Source organism: Diadema antillarum, unplaced genomic scaffold (assembly GCF_040938485.1).
Source record: "Diadema antillarum isolate AM-2024a unplaced genomic scaffold, OU_Dant_1.0 seq00000850_RagTag, whole genome shotgun sequence".
In the NCBI taxonomy this organism is placed as follows: domain Eukaryota; kingdom Metazoa; phylum Echinodermata; class Echinoidea; order Diadematoida; family Diadematidae; genus Diadema; species Diadema antillarum.
Window position 1 is genome coordinate 476,641 of NW_027271723.1, and position 18,273 is coordinate 494,913.

At 40.5% G+C, this 18,273-nt stretch overlaps 2 protein-coding genes across 2 annotated transcripts; both read right to left on the bottom strand.

Moving 5' to 3' along the window:
* Window positions 1-3,909: 3,909 nt before the first annotated feature.
* Window positions 3,910-10,160, bottom strand: LOC139740385 (uncharacterized). The gene is made up of 2 exons (XM_071650979.1): window positions 10,109-10,160; window positions 3,910-6,809 (listed from the first exon to the last, which is right to left on the bottom strand). Exon 2 carries the CDS (start codon window positions 6,750-6,752, stop codon window positions 5,283-5,285), a length of 1,470 nt encoding a protein of 489 aa, XP_071507080.1. The 5' UTR covers window positions 6,753-6,809; window positions 10,109-10,160; the 3' UTR covers window positions 3,910-5,282.
* Window positions 9,226-14,903, bottom strand: LOC139740373 (uncharacterized). The gene is made up of 4 exons (XM_071650965.1): window positions 14,885-14,903; window positions 12,714-14,409; window positions 11,660-12,236; window positions 9,226-9,366 (listed from the first exon to the last, which is right to left on the bottom strand). The coding sequence occupies exons 1-4, from the start codon at window positions 14,901-14,903 to the stop codon at window positions 9,226-9,228; spliced, it is 2,433 nt and encodes an 810-aa protein (XP_071507066.1).
* Window positions 14,904-18,273: the final 3,370 nt, after the last annotated feature.

Below are 18,273 nucleotides of genomic sequence, written 5' to 3' on the forward strand. Positions count from 1 at the left end.
CAACCTCCCACCTGGTAGGCTCTCAAGAATGTGAAGAAATCGACCATACATTAAGAAACAGCTGAACTTTATTTGGTGATTTTTATCCAAAATTCAATGCTTACATTATCAAACATTGCCAATTTTTTACATTGTTTCAGCAACACTGATCCTTTGTGAAAACCGCTCTCCAAAACTGTAAATACTACATGTACAACATATTCATGAGTGCAATACACAAAATGGACAGGCAATGAACAGCAACATTAGTACAGCAGTGTACATGAATATGTGTAGTGAATTATACAAATTAATTCACATTTAGGATAAATATATTTCAGTTTAAAATCTAAAAAAGGAACATGCAGAATGATCTGCAATAGCTTCAGCTTAAAAAACAAAACCCAACAAACCTTAGTGCTCAAATAAAACCATCTTGCACTGCACAGTGGGATTATCTTTACCCACTTTCATATCTAAAGTTGCAGGTCACCATAAAATCTTCATTTATGTCATATCAAATTATAATTTTCAATTAGAATGTGCCACTTTAACTTTATGTATATAAGTGCACGGCTAACATTTTTCAACATACATGTACAAAATGAACTTACATATGTATTCATTTAATAAGGCATTAATTTATGGAATGAATGCTCTTTCGCCATCTCATATCGCATATGAATTCCCAATGTACAAAGAAGGACCGTTCCATATGCAGTCACCACTGTTAAATAGGGATACGGTAAATAGGAACTTTGCTCGCACAAGACAAACATGTAGCCACGTTAAGTCAACTTTTTGTACTCAACGTAATATACATGTGGGAATGATTGCTGAAGGATGTATTACTCCAGAGTTGTTCCAACTAAGCAGAGGATACTGTACATAGGCAACTGTTTAGGTAGCACCAAAATTGATGAAAATAATTGGAAACTGCATGCCAACATAATTGGTGGATAACGTTTCCCGAAGTTCCATGTAGATTCCCCTAAAGTATCTACGAGTAAGTGCATGTCACAGTATAGCATTGTCACATAGGCCTATTATGAGGCATCACAAAAACATTACATGTAAGTCATTGCTCAAAGAGATGGGTCAAGATATGAAAGGTACAGTGTAACTTTAATTGGCTATTGTACACACTAGTCAACTCCCAAGAAGCCCATCCTGACAGGACGGTGGAAAACCCACTAACTTGACTAACTAGCTCTTTTTCCAGGAGGCATACCCATTGTCACCTTTGTCAACCGAAGGCTGGCGAAACTTTTGCCAAGGACCCTGTTTCGAAACTTGATAAGGCTTCCAGCCAGCTTGATCGACCTTGTTTGACTTCTGCGTGTTCACGGGAATTATATCATGTATGGCTATGAACGTAACTTGGGTCTTTTCATTTCCATCGACTCAGCCGATTATTTGGCATACACTTTGTATGTGCTGTTGACGTATGCAGAGTCAACTGTATAATTTAGATGTTATGTTATCATAGAATCATATCAGTCTTAATCTTACATTTTAGCATCCATCTGAATATACTTGCAACCTGCTTCATGCATTCACTACAATCTTACGTTGAGTGAAAAAATGTGTCACAAACACGAGTATGTCAGTGTGTACTGGGAACAAAGGCCATCTACATGGAATTTATCTCCCTTGGGTAAACATTTAAAGGGAAATTCCATCCTGATACTATGCTGATTTGTATTCAGTATGCAAACCAAAAATTCCCCAATTTTGATTATTCCCCAGAGAATAAATTTTCTTTGAGACCAGTTCTTAGCATATCTTAGCCCATTGAAGACTACTTCCGAGTATACTCAGGCAGGCGTCTTTGGGGAATGCGTGTTCTAGCAAAATCAGCCTGTCCTCCACGGGTTAAGGTCTATTGTAATTCATTTTGGCATGTCCTCAGCTTGGGTAAGTTATATCTGTGCCCAAATATTTCAGAAAAATTAACATAAGTGAAAAACTAACATATTGTGCTGAACAGGGCCTCATGGAAGACAACCTATATACTGGCAAAGGGTCTTATTGCATACAACAACAAAATAACTAAATAAGGAGAAACACAAATATGTATATCAAGTGAACAAACAAACAAATTTCCCAAATGTGGAAAATATATTATGGAGATTAGTTGGCATTAATCAACCATCATGTATACATTAATTTACTGTAAAAGTGGAAATTTTCGCAGTGTTGAAATTTTGGCACATTTCGCGCAACCAGAAACTAACACGAAAATAAAAGCACATGGAATATTTTTGCTAGCCATATGTTCCAGTAGTTGATGTCTTGATTCCTCGGAATTAAAAACATGTGAAACTGATCTCACCTAGCTGAGCGCAAGAGAATTGTTGCGCGAAAATATCCACTTTTACAGTACGGTACCTTGATATCAACAACATTACAACATCAGTACCTACATGTACATACACTGTGAACTTGTGCTGGTTTATGATTTGTTTCATCAAAAGTATTGTATTCGGCCCATGATCTGCACACTATGCAAAGTTAGGCAATCATATAAAGTGACATGTGCGTTTGCAGTGCATAACTATACTAGAGCTTTGATATGCATATATCACATATCAGCATAGTTACTTCAATGAAACTTTGACTACTATACTTGCAATGAAGGAGAGAAACACTTTTTGTTTATCAGTTGACCAACTGCTTCTCCATGTACAATATTAAAAAAAATTATGGTAAATGAAAACCAATATATTTATATGATATTGGATGGCCTTGAGATTAATACAAGGAAATATTGGACGAGCTATGCACAAATATTGGACGAGTCGAAGACGAGTCCAATATTTTGCTTAGCGAGTCCAATATTTCCTTGTATTAATCGAAAATAGGACATTCAATATCATCATTATTATCCTACAGAGGATTTTAGCAAAGAATGTTTTCACTTAGGCCTACCCTTTCTGTCTCCGACTCCGAGTGCTGTTCCTACTGTGTAGTGATCCTGACATGGGGTATGGTACATGTACCGGTACACTCTTCAGTGCAAGTTAATCCACTTCAGTCTCTGATAAAACAGTGATCTATTATCCAAGGTAGCCGTCATGTTACTGTTAGACCGATATCTAGCTAATTTAGACCAGAATTAGATGTATTTGTATCCGAGATCTGAGAAACAATTCACGTCACATCTACCGTAGATCGTGAAAGATCGAATTACTACTACCACAACTAGTCCTACTGTGCTGTATATAACGTACTTGTACACACGTACACGTACGTAAATGTACAGTAACTGTAATATGCATATCGCGCATGCAAATGCAAGCGCAGCGGCGCCGGCCGGCCGGCTACATTATATCGCGCGCGGGCTATCTAGCAGTGCAGTAACGCTGAGCATGCAGAGCTGCAGATCAATCGTCGCCTTGCGCCTGCATGCACAAAAAAAAATGCAACTTGTTTTCATCAAACCTAAATTTAACTTCCTGTTATGAAAGTGATATTATGAAAAATTGTGTAAAAAACAATTTCAACTAATTGATATATGAAATTTGTTTGTATAAACACAGAATTTTAGAAGAAACGATATTCTAGTTAATTCATGATTGACCAATCACAGACGTTTTTACTTCATATTTCAGGTCATCTCGTATATATCTCAACCAATCACGGTGCAGTTTATAAAAAACTTTGGGGAATCCCCTCTTGCCCTCCAATATTTTAAATATTGGTCGCCTCGGCCAAAATTATTGGTCGAGTACAACAAACCTTCTATGTGGGTCGGAGGTTATGAGGTGCGTCAACAAAATAACACTTGTATTTGGGCTCTAAAAATCCTCTGTATGGATAATAATGTTAAATCAACGAAGATCTAGTTTGTCCATGTCACAATGGTACCAATAGCAAAAAAGTTAAAAGTCAAAGCTGATGTGTATTAACATCTAAGACTGCTTCATTCTTAATTCACAACATGCTCAAGGTAACTTGACAGATATATTGGAGAAAATTTGACATATAAAGTAAAAGCAGACAAAGAAAGTGGTGAAAGTTTCATCCTAATCCAACATTAAGTCAGAAAGGTACCGTATGTTATATCACAGTTTTGCAGGTTTTTTAAAGAAAAAAACAAGAGCTTTGGTGAGGTGACAATGAATAACGCATACTGTATTAAGTCTCTCGCTGGCTTGTGCACAAAATACTATGAAAATCATATTTTGTTCCATACTGACCAGTGAAGTACATAATAATCCATTCCCAAACGAACAATAATATTGTAACAAAACAAGCCTTGGGGCAAAGGATAGAATTTTTAAACTCTGTTACAAAGTTCTTTTTTCGTCTTTCCTGTATATCATTGTGAGCCTTGTTACGCTACAGTATGACATCATCTCACCTACTTTGCGTAGATGATGTTACTATTTGTCACTGTTTCGTGAAAACAAACAAAACTAAAAGTTTGCATAACTCTCTGAAAATACGCTTGAATTTTTGATGACACAAATACAACTTTCTTTGTTTACATTTTCTTCATTCAGTAAAGCGATTGAGACAGTTGCACATAACAAGTACCTATTTACATAAGATAAAGGCTTGGCCTTATGAAATATAAACATATAAATACACCTGTACCACTGACATTAAAAACAGTTTAAGCAGACTTCCTTTCAGGACAAATTTGCCAGCAAATGTGACTGCTTCAAATTCTATGTTTTATGATACTATTAATAATTACATGACAAATTTGCAGTACTGAATACAAACTTAATTACCTGTAGACATTCCATGGCATGACTGGCTTAAAATACATCACAAAAGTAGCAAAGGCAAAACTTCTTTGGTCAAAAAGGAAAAAAGAAAAAACAACATAACACTTCATGATAGAAATGCAAGACTACTGCAATAAAAGTCATGACATACATTATGTACATGTGTACATATTGATACACTTCACGATGGGAAAGGGCAATGATCACAAACTTGATATTGATACCAGTACCAGTACCATTAAACTGAACTTCTTGTCACTAACATATGAGTTAATAACTTCGTGCAAGGTTTTTGCTTCTCAATACATATCAACTGGGTGGGTTAAATGGCATGCAAAATGGGCAAATAATGAAACCTTGTGAGAGAAAGGTGGTATCACATAAAACAAAGTTACATCGATTAGTAATGTCATTATGATGTAAACATACATATCTGAAAGATGTATTTTGATTTTGGACATACTGGTGCAAACATATTTCATAAAATGAATTTCAAACTTTGACTGACAGCAAGGAAAAATATGGAAACTTAGCAATGTAGGCTGAATCTGATGTGGAAAAAGATCAGCTATAAACTTCCAAGATAGAACCGATTCTAACTCTGCAAAGTGGACAGATTCTTTGCTGTCTCGCATGACTGCTGACGATGGTCTCTGCACAGTTCCGACAGGCACAGAGATGTCGGCAGGGGAGGAACAGGGTGTCCTTAGCGGTATCCTGGCAGACGACGCACAGTTGTCGATCCTGCTCCTCGTTCAATCTGTGCTTGAGGTCGCTCATCAGGCGTTCGATGGAATCCCCTTTCTCCATATCGCCTACCGGGCTGGATGCTCGCCGACGGAGAGAGTAACCCCTGCGCCCGTTCCTGCTAGGTCCAGGTCCATCACCGTCCCCACCCTCGGCACCTCGAACGTTATTTGGGACATTCTCATTGATGCCAGGATAGCCCTCCCCACCAGCCTGCCTTGCCTCTCCTGCTTGTTGCCGCTGGTTCTGGGCATCCTGATCGGGACCTCGCAATTCTTCCCCTGGGTTGGCAGCTTGCTGCGAGCCAGACTGCACTAGGTTTGTGACCAGCCGGGCCAGATCTCGGATGGAATTCTGGATGTTCCTCTCGTGTTGGACGTTGAGGTAGACTGTGACTAACGCCAGGAAGGTGAAACACAGTCCCAGTGCAATCAAAGCATACCAATTCTTGAACACAAACACCTCCATGACAGAATATGTTGACAGTATGTCATCACAGACAAGGTTAACATTCTGCACAAATCCTCTAAATAGCCTCAAGGGGAATGTCACAATCTGATCCACAGTGTCCAGAATGTCATACCAAGCTCTGGTAACATGTTCACTAATCAAGTGTATTAAGAACAAAATCTCTTGAACTACATACTCTGAGAATTCAGCACACTGATAGAACAATTTCTTTCCTATCATTATTGGATAGTTGATACCAGCAATGGTATACTCAGTGGCTGTGTTAAGAAAATTCAGGAGATAATCTTCCAGGCTGGCTTTACTCCTGTACAGGGTCTCTGTAGTGTTCGTCAGCATGTCAACACTGAGAGAAATGACGTGATCGACAAGTGAATTCATGAATTTTCCAATCTGGGACATGCCCACCAATGCAGAGTCCACTGCGTGTGACCAGAAATTTGTGATGGATGTGAGAATGGCACAACCAAATGCAATGGAAGATTCATAGACAGTCAGCAAGCACAGCATCGTACTGGTTACACATGCTTCAACTGCACTGCATGCCGCACTCCAGGTGATATTTGCCAAGTAACGGCTGAGACTAACAGTTCTTGAGGGCAACTGCCCAAGAAACCAGACCGCTTCTATTGTGAGGTGGCCTGCAGCCACCATGCCATCGGTCATCAAGCTCCATAACTGGATGCACCCTCTGAACACTGCAGTTACAAGTCTGTAGTTGAACTCAAGGATGTAGACGACACCACAGATGAGGCGCGTGCACAGCCAGAGCACAGCATCGATATACGACAGGAGAACCGTGAAAGAATTGGCCATCATGTATGCAATCTAAGGACTTTGTTGTCTCAGCTCTCAGGCAGTCTTGAGCATTTCCATCTGTTGAAAAAAAAAACATGAGAAAATCGGTAAGCTGCAGGTACATCACTCGAACCAGCTGAAAATCAATATGGAATATGTGTGAAGGCAGGCCTTCTACATTAATCAAAAAGAGAAACTGATGTGTTACCCAAAAATAATGCTTTTATATACAAATCATAATTACTTTTACAGCAAATTCAGATATCAAGTGGTGATTGATTATTTTGTCAACATCATGACGCAGTTACCCCACATGCGCACTTGTAAGTCAACTACGCATTGACCAGCTGTCGATGGATACGTTCACAGCCCAATGCAAAACTACTGTAAAACGAGGAATTTTCGCGTGCATTTTAATTTCGCGAATTTTCGCGTGCATTTTAATTTCGCGAGCGCCAAAATTCGCGAAATTAAAATGCACGCGAAAGCTTTTGTCTACACTACATACATTGAATGCCAGTAGCAATTCGCAAAAATTTCATGCCACGAAAAAGGCTGTCGGCTCCAATTCGCGAAAATTTCATGCCGCCAATATATCATGTTTTACAGTATACACAGCCCTCAACTCGCTGAAAAGGTTCATCTGATTGGAAAATCAACTGGATGAGCGTTCGTTTTATCACAATCAATGGAAATTACCTTTACTTGATAAGACTTTCGCCTGCTGGCTCTGCAGGCTTCTTCAGATCGAGCGTTGTGAGAAGGACTTCCCACGAGCCGACGTAGCTGGCGCACGCCGATCTGAGAGACAATACTCACTTTCCTCAATATACGATCCCGTTCTCTCAGATCGGCGTGCGCCAGCTACACGTACGTCAGCTCGTGGGAAGTCCTTCTCACAACGCTCAAACTGAAGAAGCCTGCAGAGCCAGCAGGCGAAAGTCTGATCAGGTAAAGGTAATTTCCATTGATTGTGATAAAATGAACACAAGGTACACAAGTGTCCGTGCCGGCGCACTGAGACACCATGCTTCGCACAGCATCTGGTCCGGCTAATGAATGCATTCCTCTTTTACACAAAGAAGTTGAACATCGCCCAAGTCAATGTGAATGTGTTTCCTCAGCTCAGATCTAGTCAAGATCGACCAAGAAGGAGTTGACTGTATTTCACTGAAAAGAGTAGACTAGAGTAAAACACCCCGTTTGCGGCAGGCTTTGTACAGGGTGCCCATTTGAAATTTCATCAATGAATAAAACAGCCCCTGCCGCAAATAGGTAAAGCCTAATCAGGTGTCACTTCCCATAACAGTAACACTTGTGAGTAACTCCTGAGTCCTGCTTGTGTTCTAAAGTGGGACAAAGCACACACGATGTTCATTAGCTGTTTTATTGATGAATGAAAGTGCCCCTGCCAGAAATAGGCAATCTGCCGCAAACTGGGTTGATTACTCTATTACATCATCTAGATCTCCTTCTAGTCAAGCAAAAATTAGTGGTGTTGTTTTTCATTTTTTATATTCTGGTAGTGGTGATGTGTACTGATAGACCTACACTACAGACGAGTAACCTACTGACTTAAAATGATAGACTCAGGAAAGAATGACAATTTACACTTCCAGTACTGCTGAAGGCTTAGAAAGAGTGCAGAAAGCAGCTGCTCGCTTTGTCACCTGCGACTACAAAAGATCCACCTCAGCTTCAGGGCTTATCTCCAATCTGGGAAGGGATCAACTGCACATAGGCCTACGTCGTCTCCATGCACAGAGCACCATGTTCATAGATCATCAGCTGGTCAACATCCATCTTCCTCATTTCATAACCCAAGCTCCATACATCAGCAGAAGAGATCATACTCAAGCTCACCGTCCCCAAGCAACAATCTACAAATTATCTTTTTATCCCCGAACCACTCACATCTGGAACCAGTTGCCAACCATGGCAGCTTACTGCCTCAACAGTAACCCCGGCATGGGGCACTGTTAACCAATAGTATGGTAAAGGGTACCACCTATTTGGTAGGGTACCTTGACATCGACACCCTGCGTATCATGGCTGTTTGCGTATAGAACGAAAAGGTACGCATGGGATTAAGTGCCAATAGCTAAGAAAACAATAGAAACGAAGAAACGAAAATCAAACTCATAAACAAACTAACAAGCCAAACTAAACACGTTTCAATTACACATCCACTCAGTAACGACGCATGACTGTGAAATTCACGTGTATTAGGGCCTACCTATGGAGGGAGGGGGTGCCAATCGTGAGATACCCTACACTGTAGCTTTTAAGCCACTGGCCACGCAAAGAATATGGATCGCATGCACTAAAATGGCGTTATTTTACAATGGAGATTCAGAATTCACAGGACGTTCACCATATTTAAAACTGCAGTATTTATGGCATATTTGAGGTAAAAATTAGGTGAATTTTTTTGAATACTTTTGGAATAAACAAGCTAAAGTTTACAGATCTAGGGTGACGATAGGTGGTACCCTCAATCATACGTGTTGGGGCCGGTCGCTGGTGCGGTTATACCCCAACAGTACCGGGCAGTAGTGTTACGTGTAGCTGCCTTCCAGGAGGATAGGATGCCCTTCCTGTCATCAGAGCCGGAGAGCTCGAGGAGGGCTGAAACCTACTGGGTTCCATGTTGCTGTAAATCTTACAGAATTTTTAGTGTGCACAGTTATCACTATTTTTATTGTAAATATGCTATAGAGCAGGCCTTACTATAAAATGTTGACTGCACCATCACCTACTGTCACAGCAAATCCCAAACCACCATCCCACTAACATAGTTACATACTTATTACTGTTAGTGTAACAGACCAGTGTCTAGTCGTACTACAGTAAAATTTAATTTACTACACTGTCACTAGCACTGCAAGCTCACAGCCCCAGTTTAGTTCGGAAAGAGCTGCTTCAGGGATTATCTCATCAAGTGTCAAGGTCTATGCTCTAATTTTATACTCTAAAGTGCAGTGTTTTCTTGCCAGTTGTACTTTGTAGATTCTGCCTTCTACAACCTAGTAAATATTTAGGAATAATAGTCAGTCCCATTTCCCCTTCCCGTTCAATATAAAAAGGCACAACATCACGACATGAATAAAAACACCTTTTATCTGGAGACATGGTTCGCCATATCAAAAGCCGTAGTACGTAGGGCCTAATGTTAGATCTACCCCAATGATATATTAATATTATTATTAAATTAAAACATGGTTTTGAACTTCTGTATTTATGGGCATGTCAGAACATGAAGCCTTCCAAACCAACTCACTCTGCACTGACCACTGCCTGCCATGGCCATCATGGCATTCGTAGTCTAAATTCATCAAAAGGTCTAGAGATCCAATAATCGAATAGTAAATACTTACAAATGTTATATACCGTAGTGTGTTCAGCATGGAAGGCAGATCATCTATTAGACGCTTTGAATTTGCTGGTAAAGAGTGAGGATCCACTGACGCACATAAGCTAGCACTGAGCTGTAGCAGTTGCCTCTCTCGTGTAGCTAGCTCGCTTTAGCTCCGATTTACAGCTCAACAGGTCAGACAAGGCGAAGAAGGATTGGGTGATCGCAGGGGAAGTGGTTTGTCCAGGGCCGCTGTAACGTGTGTACCATCATACCCGTCCTCATGAATGAGTTATATAGCCAAAGATTTATAGCGCGTTCGACAGAGCGTGCGCGTGCGATATAAACGTACTGACTGCATGATACGTACGCTCAAACCGTCTATTCAATGTGCGTGCGTGACTGTCTGATGCAATGATAAATTCGTACAGTAGATCACAGATCTTTGATGAAATAAAAACAAAAACGGAAAGGGATTCCTATTAAAATGTATCTAAACACAATAAAAGTGAACATAAGAGTGGGGATCACAAAAGTATAAAGATACAAAGGAATCTGAATTTAGATATATAATTATGCTCCATGATGCAACTAAAGCATTCAAAGATGCATCATTTCTTTCCTGTTTTACACATACAAATTTAGGGTATTTTCTTATAATAATTTTCAAAATAACTTGACACTGGCTTGCGTTTCCCCACCTAATATAATGCTACTAATTACAGAGGCTGGGGAAAATATGCAAACACTTGTTACAGCATATTTCTTCATCAAATAATCTATATAGGCCTAACCTTCACAAGATCTGAATTACTGTACTGTACGTTGATGTAGGGCAATTTGTCAATCTGTTGCAAGTGACATAAGTATTCCAACCTGGTTGGCTTAGACTGGTCAAAAATGGTGTTCTTTTTACTGAAAAAAAAAGAATGATGACCTACATCAAAACACTAGTTGAAACAATACCTTCTCAGAAATTTTCCCTAAATTTCTTTTATTAACAGCAGACTTTGGGGTAATATGCATAAAGTGTACATATGTATATATATATATGTATATATATATATATATATATATATATATATATACATATATACACACACGCTTGGTGATTGTATCCTACTATGAAAAGTGCTCGATATCCTTAAAGGAAGAGCTTTAGACAGAAGTAATGAAACAAGTTCACACGGTTGACTGCAGGTTCATCCGTATAAAATAAGATGAACCTGCATCTGGATCTGGATGTGTACAGTGCAGGACCGTTGTGGTATAGTGCACCGGAGAGAGAGAGGGCTGATGAAGATTACTGGTACTGAAGAAACTGGTCCCCGACTGCAGTCTTGAAGATTGCTACTGTTTGGGAAGTTGCTATGGTGTCTGGGAGATGATTCCAGTCCACCGTTGTCTTAACAAAAAAAGAGTTCTTATACTGATCTGTATTTGAACTTTCAACAACAAAACACTTACTATGATTTGTGACTTGCCTTTCTACTAGGTTGTCTGCCTCAAACCCAGTAAATTTCTTTGCTTTGATTTGTCTATTTGGTCGTATAGGTCTGAGAAAATCATTTACAGGGAGGGCTGGTACCAACCCCCCGACCACTTTGAAGTAGGAAGATAGCCTTGCACATCTCCGCCTCGATGCTAATGTGTGAAGGTCAAGATTGGTCAGCATCTGCGTCATACTTCCCGGGTCTCTCGACTGGTAGTCTCCAGTGATGAAACGGGCTCCTCTTCGTTGGATTTTTTCGAGGGAGTCTATGTCCTTCATGAAGTATGGATCCCATACTATGGCGCCGTATTCCATGATGGATCCGACGAGTGCTGTGTAAGCTGTTCTCTTGCAGTTCTTTGGACAGAACCCCAGATTACGCCTCAGAAGTGCAAGTACTGCATTTGCTTTGCGAGCTGTCTTGGCAACATGTGGGCTCCAACTCAGCTTCTCATTTAGAGTAACTCCGAGGTAAGGGTGTTCAGATACCTGCTTTAGGATCTGATCCTGTAGCCTGTAAAAGTGGGTGGACTTTGAGTTGATGCTCAGTATCTTACATTTACTGGTGTTGAATGTCATGCCCCATGTTTCAGCCCACTTCCCCAGGTTGATGAGGTCGTTTTGGAGTATCTGGTGATCTCTTTGCGATCCGATCTCCCTATATAGTAGGCAGTCATCAGCAAATAAGCGTACTTGTGATTTGACGCAGGATGGAAGGTCATTTACGTGACAGAGAAAAAGCAATGGGCCGAGGACTGTGCCTTGTGGGACGCCAGATGTAACAGGCACTGCCGCAGACTGGTGTCCATCCACTACTACAGACATTTCCCTGGTAGTGAGGAATGTTTGCAGCCAACTATGTAGGGGGCCTTTGATCCCATATTCAGTAAGTTTGTGTAGTAGCTTGTTGTGTGGGACTGTATCGAAGGCCTTCGAAAAATCAAGTATGGCAACATCTACTTGCTTCCTTTTGTTGTAGGCTGTCATAAAATCATGGACAGTAGTTAACAGTTGAGTTTCGGTAGAGTGACCTGATCTGAACCCATGATTTAGAGATGTTAAGATATTGTGTGTCTCCAAATGGTCCATCATATGCTTGCAAATGATGTGCTCGAGGAGTTTGCAGATTACTGACGTGAGTGAGACTGGTCTGTAGTTTTCTGCCAAGTGTATGTCTCCATTTTTGTAGACAGGTGTGATATTTGCCTTTACCCAGTCAGGGGGTAAGGTGCCTTTTAATACAGACAGTTGGAATATCTCGGTCAATCCCGGAGCTAAGTCTTTGGAGCATTCTTTTAGGATGATGTTTGGGATGTTATCTGGGCCGACTGCTTTAGAGATGTTGATACCAGCTAAAAGCTTTTCAACTCCTTCCACAGTAACAGTTAGAGGTTCGATTTGGTGTTTGCAACTCTTGGTAGTGGGTAGGTCACTACTTGCTTTCTTGAAGACTGACTCAAACTGCTTCACAAGAATCTGGGCTTTATCCTTGCTGTCATGTAGGAGTTTCCCATCTTTTTTGAGTGGTGGAAGTCCTGTCCTGTCTTGCCGCTTGGCTTTGACGTATCTCCAGAAGGGCTTGGAGTTGTTGTTGTCAAGCCCTGTGATAATGGAAGTGTTGACATATTCCTCTTCTGCTATGCGAAATGCTCTCTTGCATTTCCGTTGGAAGTCTTTGAATTTGCCCCAGTCGTTGCTTCTCTTTGCCTGCTTATACAGTCGGGCCTTTCGACGTACCATACGTTTCAGTTTGTGGTTGAACCAAGGGAGGGACTTTCTCCTCTTTGTTGTTCTTGAGGGGACACTTTCATCAATGATGTGAGAGAGTGAAGTTTTGAAGGTGGTCCATAATGAGCATATATCATCCCCCTGTTTCTTTCTTTCTAGTATGATGGTGGAGAGGTGAGAAGCTTCAGAATGAATTTTCTTCCAGTCTGCTTTGGAGAAGACATAGAGACGTCTGGCATTTTGTGTGGTGAGTTGAGGTAAGATACAGAAGTCGGTCACCACCATCGCATGATCACTGATTCCAGGGATACTTGTGGAAGTTTTCACCAAAGATGGATTATTGGTGAGGACCAGGTCCAAAATGTTCTCTAACCTGGTGGGCTGATCATGGATTTGTGTCAGTCCATAGTCAGTGGCGATGTCAATGAGAGCTTGTTGTACCTCCCTATCCGGTGCTCCTTTCCTCACTGTCAGATGCTCCCAGTCTATGTCGGGGCAGTTGAAATCCCCCGCTAGCACTATATGCTTCTCCTTGGGCTGGGACAGCAATTTTTGCAGTGAATCTCCTAATTTGCGGATGCTGTCCAAGTGTCTATGTGGCATGTAGAAGGATGCAATGTAGAGGTCCCTGCTCCCTTGAATCTTGGCTTTGGTCCAAACTACTTCGCATTCCGTCGTAAGTGACGGCTGGCTTTCAGATGTCATGTCCTTTCTAACACCAACGAAGACCCCACCACCGGTGGTCTCTCTGTCGTTTCGATAAAAGGCATGCGTTGGTGGAAAAACTTCGCTTGATTTGATGGCATTGTGTTCGGGATCCTTGCCAGGCTTGATTCCAGACAACCATGACTCCGTACCACATATGATATCTGGTTTCACATATTCAATTGCTGCTTTAAACTGTGAGTGGTTTCCTTTCACACTACAGCAGTTCACTGTGAGGAGTCGGAGATTGGTCTTATTTCTTGGTCTTGTGGTATGAAGGCTGCACGAGTTACTGGATGATCTGCTACCAGATGATGATGTTGTAGAGGAGTTATCAATACTGGTGGCTGCTTGATCTTGCATCCGAGGACTGCTGGTGTAAGTGGGGCTGAAGGGATCTTGTGATGAAAAAGAGTCCACAGATGTGAAGGACAATGGGTAGAACGTGTTTGAGGTTTGCAGTTCGAAACTGTTGAAGGTAAAACTGTCCACACTAAGGCAGTTGCACTTGTAGCAGTGCCAAACTACACTGTCACGTCCAAGGTGTGATATATCCCTGCTGCTGATTTCTTCACAAGAAAGGTGATACCAAAGGCTACAGTTAGTGCAACAAACAGCATTTTGTGACCAAGTGACTGGTTTACTGCAGTATCCGCAGGGGTAAATAGCGCTACCAAGTGGCCCAGGATTCATCTGGATATCCCCTGCCAGTAAGATAAGTAGTACATAGATAGAAAGATGCTTCTTAGAACGTGGCATGCGGGCTGGTCTAGTTGATGTGGCCTGGATATTACTGCATGGAGACCTGGTAGGTTTACAGTTAAAACATTCCTGTAGAGTCTTGATTGTAGATCTATGTAACTTCCAGCTTACCATGGTAATGGCTGCACATGATGGCGAATGTGATGTATCATGCGATGGTGAAGAGATGGTGTATCCTATGCAGAAGACAAGCATCCATACTGCAACTAGAGCCGGTTGTGTGTGTGGCAATGTGGTCGCCATCTTGAATTCGGTGAGTGGTCGGGGGGAGGCAAAAAGCCCTTTAAAAACTAGCAAGTCATGATTACAAATTTACTATCAGAGAAGAAAAATATATAATAATACTTATGACTGCAGAAATATCAAAAATACAAATCAAAATCAGAAGATTAAGACGGATAGTTACTGCACTGGATCAGAGCTCCCAGAAATCACGTCCGTCTGCCGCGGGTGCGCCCTCTCTCTCCATATATCTCTGCATATATATTTATATTTAGAGAGAGAGGGACAGAGTCTGTATATATGACTCTACATCTAAGTTTTGTTTTGTTTTGTTTTGTTTTGTTTTGTTCTGTTTTTTGTTTTGTTTTGTTTTGTTTTGCTATGACAATTAACCTGGCATACAAAAACACAGTTTGGTGCCGGTAACTTTTTTTTTTTTTCACATTCCCTACATGGCTGAAATTTGGAAAGGATCTTTGGTAAGACTCTTAGCACAAAGAGGGTCTCTAACCAAGGAGGTTCAAGAGATCGAGCCACAACAGTCTTATTCCCTTTGATTTCATGTTTGCTGTCGCCACTCAAAAGTATTTGAAGTAGGGCCTATGTGACAAATTAAAACTGCACCACAGATATGAAGACACATGATTCATGTCTCACTGCACAATGACCAGTCGCTCTCTAAGGAAGATACATCCTTATGAAGGTAATTACTTTTCACCATCCCTTCTCACAAAAGATAAGTGGTACCCGGTACACACTTGAACAGGCAAGGAGAGGTGCAAATAAAAAGTGCGCAAAGATTGATGAAATTAAATTTGTTAAAAATGCTTGACTTTTCATGACTTGACACTGTAATCTGACATAAATGTAGAAAGAGCTATTTGTGTCCGTGCGTCACAGAACCAACAAAGAGTCATATGCATTGATTTTATGTCAGGATTCAGATAAGTGAAATGGGTCAACCTAGCCAATTTTGAGTTTTTCTTATTTTCTGAAAGAGCAAATCTTCTTCTATATTATGCCAACCATGTATGGAATCATAAAACGCATAGGAAATTGTGTTTTTAACAGGATCTCTTGAACACTTTTTTTCTTGCACAGTAGTGTGATTAGGTGGGTCTTAAAGAACCTCCTTTTACGTCTTACAAAATCCTGTACACACTCTTTACTTTCAACTCTACTAACTTTAGAAAGGATGATACTACTGCCTTGAAAGGTGGTATTAACCATGGACAGAATGTGTTGATAAAGCATGCTCAATTTCAGCTTAGTCCAAGAATCCCTTCATTGTTGTTGCTCCAGTGGTTTACATCCTGTTTTTTGTCCCTTTCATCACAGCAGCTAGCACAGCTTGGTAAAGATTAAGCTTTTGAATAGACCCTGTACTTCAGAGCCTCTTTCCTCAGTTTCCAGAGTGTGTGCTTTCTTTCAAATAGTCGGATAGGTTAGGAGAGTCCATTTAAACTGAGTGATACATAATTTTTTAGATTAAAGTCTGCTCTTTAAAATGTACTCTTGCCTATAAGTCCCTATCTGGCGACGTTTTGTCGGTTTTGGCTTGAAGTGGGTATATACAACAAAAATATCTGGTTCTCATAAATAACACATTTTTCAAACTTGCCCATCCTATCCTGTTGTGTAGCATAATTTTTGTCATTTATATTACACAATTCTCTACATGTTTGAAAGTGTTGGGTCTCTTCAGGCATAGCACACAAACGTGAACATGGGGATGGCACTGATCTTTGCAGGGTTGGTCACCTGTGCATTATTGTATTTGATGTCTCAGACTGGGAAATAGCTGAAGGAAAAAGACAGACAGACAGACAGACAGACAGACAGACAGACAGACTGACACACCCACACACAAATAATCACTCTTAATGACAAGGTTCCAATGATTTTGTCAGTAGGGACAAACCACTTGTCTTTGACCATCACTCTCACGCAGCATATTAAAGGACAAGTTCACCTTCATAGACATGTGGATTGAATGAAAGCAGCAATATTAATAGAACACATCAGCACGAATTTGAGGAAAATCGGACAATCCGTTTAAAAGTCATGAATTTTTAAAGTTTCTGCTCAGTCACTGCTGGATGAGAAGACCACTACAGCTTGCAATGTCACATGTGTACAACGATATACAGAAAATATGAAGAAAATTCAACATACAGTATTTTCACTTTTCTTGCATAATAAAAGAACACTTGACTTCCCTCTTTCAGAAGGCAAGGGAGAGTAACATTCCCCTGAACATACGTCAGTGATGAGTCGAGGAAATGTGCATTTTTTTCAGAGTAAAATTTTGAGAAATTCTCTTTATATTTTCTTTGTAGCGTTGTACGCATGTGGCATCATACACTGTAGTAGTCTTCTCATCCAGGAGTGACTGTGCAGGTACTTTAAAAATTCATGACTTTTGAACTGATTGTCCAATTTCCCCAAAACTTTCACTAATGTGTTCCACTAATACCGCTGCATTCACTCAATCCACATGTACATGAATGAGGACTTGTCCTTTAATGGGGGTGGGGTGGGACATGAATTTTGCTTTGTATCCAATGTGTACTCACAATCACAAGTTGGGGGCTTACTGCTTAATGTATCCAACTGCAATGAAATGTTTGTTTAAGGGTCAATCTAAGATGTATGCAATAAAAGATGCATCAGACATAATAGCATACCAAATGTTCCACAGACGAATATATATCACTTGTAATTCTCACTATCCCATATAATTTGAAGATTTTCTTAGCAACTGTTGTGTTGGGAAAAGACATATCAACTGTTAATTTTGAAAATGCATTTCTGTTGTGAAGTGACTATGATCTTTATTCATGATAAAAAAAAAGGGGTTAAAAAAAAAGATCTAGATGTGATTACCACACATACGCTCTACCCGGTGTCTGCTGCACTGTAACAATGCATTACCAGCAGTGCACAAGTGAACCCAAGAAGTGTGACCCTACTTGACCCCCGAATGCTGCACGCGGGTGCATTAGATTTGCATGTAGCATACTGACCCAACCGCTTGCAACTGAATGTTTTCATTTATATGCGATAGGGAGAATAACATGGATAGACAGACAGACAAACAGATTAACAGGTAAACAGATTAATACAGACACACAGGCAAGCATGTAGACTGAAATTACAGACACTCCATATCACAACGCACACTCACCAGATTCATTTCCACATACACATGTACAAGGTGCGTCAGAAAAATTCCAGGACTTGTGCCATAAAAGATTTATTTCACACCCAAACTTTAG